The sequence below is a fragment of the Malania oleifera genome, chromosome 1, assembly GCF_029873635.1.
Source record: "Malania oleifera isolate guangnan ecotype guangnan chromosome 1, ASM2987363v1, whole genome shotgun sequence".
Classification (NCBI taxonomy): Eukaryota; Viridiplantae; Streptophyta; class Magnoliopsida; order Santalales; family Ximeniaceae; genus Malania; species Malania oleifera.
Window position 1 is genome coordinate 141,337,898 of NC_080417.1, and position 5,918 is coordinate 141,343,815.

At 35.0% G+C, this 5,918-nt stretch overlaps 1 protein-coding gene across 1 annotated transcript; it reads left to right on the plus strand.

Annotated features, from left to right (window-relative positions):
* The first annotated feature begins 880 nt into the window (after positions 1 to 880).
* LOC131149385 (G-type lectin S-receptor-like serine/threonine-protein kinase At4g27290) lies at positions 881 to 5,180 on the plus strand. The gene is made up of 7 exons (XM_058099791.1): positions 881 to 2,177; positions 2,378 to 2,494; positions 3,787 to 3,935; positions 4,011 to 4,221; positions 4,318 to 4,555; positions 4,649 to 4,799; positions 4,875 to 5,180. Exons 1-7 carry the CDS (start codon positions 881 to 883, stop codon positions 5,178 to 5,180), a joined length of 2,469 nt encoding a protein of 822 aa, XP_057955774.1.
* Positions 5,181 to 5,918: the final 738 nt, after the last annotated feature.

Genomic DNA, 5,918 nt, shown 5'->3' on the forward strand with positions numbered 1-5,918 from the left:
GCGAGAGCCTAGTTTAAGTTTTCGTCTGCACCTCGAGCTTAAGTTCGCATGGTTTGAATTCTTAAGGTGTAAAAACAGTATCCCACATGTTTAAAAATAAGTGGGAAAACGACCGAGTTGAAATTTAAGCGGAAACTGTAAATTAAAATAAATAATGCTGCTAGGCATCATATAAGCTGAGACTAATCTATCCTTTTCCGGTGATAAATTTTGACAATTTAATTATGTGAGGAAGCAAACAGTCGCAGGAAAATAAAAGATTTGAATTGGATGAGTAATATTGCTACATTTGAATAATAAAAATGAAGATTTTAATGGAAAGGGCTCCACAAGTCTAACTGCTACATTTGTACCCATCAATGGCTCTATTATTTTATTTGGCTGGGGAAACCCATATGTTGCAGGCTAAGGCCTAGACGATGCGATGGTTATAACCAACAGCAGTTCTGCGTTGTGCTTCGCCATCTTATTCAGATGAATGGTAGATTGACCATGACAACAGCGGGCTAAGATTTTTGTCTGCAAGGGTAAACAAAACTTAAACATCATTTTCAATAAGTCCCATTGCAGGCCTACGTACCCTTTTCCTCCCTATGCTAATTTTTCAACAATAGACTAAAAAAGAAACATATCAAAGTCCATATTTTATATGCAAGTGGAATCTAACTCGGTTCAAATGCTGCAAATCTTTGCTCTTCATTGGATGGGAGGAAATTTTTTTAGCTTGCTAGGATCACAAAACTAGAATATGTACGTGTGGCCATTGTCCTCATTTGGGAACATAAAATGTAAGGAAACATGCTTCCTCTCTTTACCTCAAAATTTGCCACACTGGGAACCTGCCAAGAAGAGTAGCATACACAAGAGTACTAGAAATCAAATGGCTATCCTTGGTAACCCATTTTTTATGTTTGTATGTATTGGATTATTCAATGTCCAGTCCGTAGCATCCAATGCAGCTGACACCATTAATCCATCCCAGCCTCTGGGAAATGACAGTACCTTAGTTTCGCAGGGGGGAAGTTTTGAATTGGGTTTCTTCAGCACTCCGGGAAATTCCTGGAAACATTACTTGGGAATCTGGTACAAGAACATCCCATCTAGAACAGTTGTTTGGGTTGCAAACAGAGAGAACCCAATCAACGATACATCCGGTGTGCTGATGATTAACAGCACAGGCAGTCTTGTTCTTCTCAGTGGGACTAATAATACTGTTGTTTGGACGGCAAGCTCGTGGAAAGCAGCTGATCAGCAGAATCGAGTGGTGGCGCAGCTCTTGGATTCAGGAAATTTTGTATTAAGAGATGAGAAAGACAGTGACCCAGGAAGTTATTTATGGCAAAGCTTTGATTATCCAACCGATACATTGTTACCGGGGATGAAAGTTGGGAGGGACTTGAGGATCGGTCTCAACAGGCGTTTAAAATCTTGGAAAAACTCAGATGATCCCTCCCCAGGGGAGCTTACTTATGATATAGAACTCCATAATTTTCCTGAGCCCTCTATGTGGAAGGGCAACACCAAGTACTACAGGACTGGACCGTGGAATGGCCTTCGATTCAGTGGTGCTCCTGAATTACGGCCTAATCCGCTTTATCGGTTTAATTTCAGCCAGAGTCAGGAGGAGATATTCTACGCTTACCAGCTCAGAAACAAATCAGTGATAACAAGGCTGGTTTTGAATGAAACCAGCTATTCACTTCAGCGATACACATGGATTGAAGTGGATCAAACTTGGGAAGAGTACCTATCAGCACCTAGAGATCACTGTGACAATTATGGCCTATGTGGTGCCCATGGAATTTGTGTGATCAGTGAGTCACCAGTTTGCCAGTGTCTGAAGGGTTTCGCACCTAAGTCGGCAGAAAGATGGAACATAATGGACTGGTCACTTGGGTGTGTCAGAAATAAGCCACTGAACTGCCACAAAGATGGGTTTGTCAAATTTGGAGGGTTGAAACTGCCAGAGACCTCACAGACTTGGGTGAACGCAACTATGAATCTTAAAGAATGCAGGGCCAAATGCTTAGCCAACTGTTCTTGTACGGCTTATACAAACTCCGATATTAGAGGCGGAGGCAGTGGCTGTGTCATGTGGTTTGGCGACCTCATTGATATTCGGCTGCTTCCAGCCGGTGGACCGGACCTCTACATTCGAATGCCGGCTTCAGAACTAGGTATGTGCTGCTTTTGTTTTCTTTAGTTGTTGACATAAATTTTTGTTCAGTGTACTCAAATTAACTCATTCTGTTCCACTGTATTATGCAATAAATCTATCTTCTCGTCCCCAATCGATGAAATCATTCATTCATTTTCTGTTTTATAGATGTCATTTGATCATACTTTCGCTTTCTTAAATTGGTTTTTGACAATGAAGGGGCAAACCAACGGTCTAAGATAAAGACAGCAGCAATAACCGTGGCTGTCACTGGTATAGTTTCTGTGCTGCTTATTGTCACCTATTGCATCCGCAGAAGCAAGAGAAGCTTACGAGGTAAAATCACTCAGGCAGTCCCCATTCTCAAATTTTTTTTTATTATGATTGTTGCAACCATTAACTTTTAAAGGGTTCTCTGCAAGATGAAAATTTATAGCTGTAATGCGCTGAAAGAAAATAAATTTTCAGATTGAGATGCAAGAAGTCACGCGGCTGTTCTAAAGGAACTTCGTTACCATGTTCTAAAGGGTTTGGCTGTGGCTGAATGGGTACTTTAATACCCGCATTTAGCAACTAATTATTATTATTATTATGATATAATTATTTAAGGATCTTAATTTGAGCTCAATTTACTTGGAGAAACTAGTAAGGCATTATTTTGCAAGATTGAATTACTTGCATGAAAAACTATTAAGTTAGGCTGCTTACTCACATTATTTTCTTAGATGAGAATCAAATAATTGAGTTTTAGACCGTCAATTAGTCAATTAATTAAATAACTTCTTTAATATGATAGGGATGACTTGTTTGACAAGTCTAGCTTGAAATCTTTTCCTTTTCATCATAAAAATTAATTTCTAAATTTGAATTTTAAAATTTAATCGAATTTATCAATTTACTTATCTTTCTTATATAATAGAAATTCCCAAAGTTTTTGATATTTTGCCAAAACTAGGAAATTGTATAGGCTAAATGAAAGAATTTATGGCGAATTTGGTAATTTTGCATGACCATCCCTTTTTTTCAAGATTTGATATAACATGCTTGGTGACTAACTTTTTTACATTTTAGAAAGTCATCTTCTAGTTTTTATTTTTATTTTTTTTTCAAGGGAACTTTTAAAAGTTACAATTAGCTTTTAAGAGCTAAAAAAGAGTCAACTTTCTCCAACAACTATGGTAGTCATGTTTTTTTTTTCTTTTCTAAACACTATAAAATTATCGACCTATTATTTACCACTAATAAAATGAAAAAAAAAAAAAAAATTCATTTTAAACGTTGCAGACACCTTACAACACTTTTATTAAATACTCATCATCAAAATTTTTTTTTCTTAAGACTTCAACTTCTATGTTGAGTAGATTATCAAAAGAAAGCTAAGATTGTTTTAAACATTGTAGACACCTTACAACATTTTTATTAAATGCTCATGATTGAATTTTTGTTTCTAAAGACTTCAACTTCTATGTTGAGCGTCTATTAAAAGAAAGCCAAAATTTTACCTTAAATTTTAGTTGAACTTTGTTTATCTCAATTTGACCATGTCAATTCTATATTACCTATTGTCCCTTGCTCTGTTTCTTGTAATTAATGTCAAGTCCATATATTAAATTTCAAAAAACATGCAGGAAACAACAAAGATAAAGTTCACATTGTTGAAGTTCAAGGGGAACATCTCGAGCTACCATTATTCAAATTGTCTATAATAGTCGATGTCACAAACAATTTTTCATCTCACAATAAGCTTGGAGAAGGTGGTTTTGGACCTGTATACAAGGTATTGATGACCATGAAAATTTTAAATAGGCTCATTTAATATAGAATTATATACTCAATGGATGGTAATATTCAGGGTACATTATTAAATGGACAAGAAATTGCTGTGAAGAGGCTTTCGGTTTGTTCTAGTCAAGGATTGAGTGAGTTCAAAAATGAAGTTATAGTGATTGCAAAACTTCAACATCGAAACCTTGTAAGGCTTTTGGGTTGTTGCATTCAAGGAGAAGAAAGAATGTTGATTTATGAATATATGCCCAACAAAAGCTTGGACTCCTTTATTTTTGGTTTGACTCTCTTCTAGCTTGCTAGTAAATTAGTCAAATTACTCATTTAGATATATTTTTTTATTACTAGTTTAATTTGAATATGAAATATTGCAGATCAAACAAGAAGTAGACAATTAGATTGGTCTACGCGTTTTCACATAATTTGTGGAATTGCTCGCGGGCTTCTTTATCTTCATCAAGATTCTAGGTTGAGAATTATACATAGAGATCTTAAAGCGAGTAATGTCTTGCTTGATGATGAGATGAACCCAAAAATTTCAGACTTTGGTTTGGCTAAAATTTTTGATCATGAACAAAATGAAGCGAAGACAAGGAGAGTTGTTGGAACATAGTAAGTGTCCTCTTAACTAGACAAACACACGCACACACACCACTTTGCTTCCATATATCATAATTGTGTTTGTTCTTAAATGGTGTGTCACAGTGGTTATATGGCTCCAGAATATGCTGTTGATGGGTTATATTCTATAAAATCTGATGTGTTCAGCTTTGGTGTTCTACTATTGGAAATAATAAGTGGGAAAAGAAGTAGAGGATTTAATCACTCGAGCCACAGCCTTAACCTAATTGGACATGTGAGTATAGGATCTTAATTTTCTTTCTTCTATTTGTTGGTATAGTTAATAATAAAATGGTTTTATGTGCTTTAGGCATGGAAATTATGGAATGAAGGCAAGCCATTTGACTTAATCGATGCGTTATATTTGGAACTATTCCCTTTATCTGAAGTATTGCGATGCATTCATATTGGTCTATTATGCGTTCAACAACATTCAAAGGATAGACCAAACATGTCATTTGTGCTTTTAATGTTAGGCAGTGATGATGACAGCATAATGCCTCAACCCAAGCAGCCAGCTTTCTTTATAGGTAGGAATCCACTTGAAGAAGCAGATACTTCACAAAAAAAATCGTCGAGCAATGAAATTACTATTACTCTATTGGAAGCGCGATAGGGGAACTTTTAATAAAACAAGTCTAAAGCTCAATCTAAATTGAAAAATTTACACTATATTATTGCATTATAAAATATGATACCATTTTTTTTTTTTTTTTTAAATGTGTAGCTTTGTTTGATTTTTGACTTACTGTTTCTATCATCCAATTCGAGAAAGGAAAATTTCAAATGTCAATTTTGTTTGGCTATATGTAATTTTAAGTTTAAATTAGTGAATAATATAAGATGTAATTAGCTCATTGTTAAAGCTAAGGAGTATTGTTGCACAACTATTGATTCTAATCTTGTCCAGACCACATTGTTGGGTAGAATAATTTGAGTGGAGAGCACCGTGATGGGTTTCGATCAATTGCTAATTATGACAATGTTTAACAACCCAAAGAATTCTGCTCTTTTATGGGTTGCAAAGTTTACACACACGTAAGGATCTAAATAGAGCAACACAATTATTTTTGAAAAAAAAAAATCTCCAACAAATGTTCAAGGATTATCTTTATTGTGGTTTTTTACTTTTTATACTACATTTTAGAGTTTGAAATTCAAGTCCTAAAATTAAAATTGTTTAAAATTCTACAAAGTTCAATACAATTTTATATTATATTTTATGCAATACTATATAAATTTAAATCTATGACTTGAATTTCTTGTTCCCACATGTAATTTTATTGTTGCCCCCTCAAAACTTATTATTGCCCCCCCTCAAAACTCGCGATAGTGGTGGCAAGATTGGTTTATT

Excerpts from the sequence above, each read along its gene's own strand:
- LOC131149385 (XM_058099791.1), top strand. The coding sequence starts at position 881 with ATGGCTATCCTTGGTAACCCATTTTTTATGTTTGTATGTATTGGATTA. Across the intron at positions 2,495-3,786 it reads AAGCAAGAGAAGCTTACGAG|GAAACAACAAAGATAAAGTT; the intron begins GTAAAATCACTC and ends AAAAACATGCAG. Across the intron at positions 4,222-4,317 it reads CTTGGACTCCTTTATTTTTG|ATCAAACAAGAAGTAGACAA; the intron begins GTTTGACTCTCT and ends GAAATATTGCAG.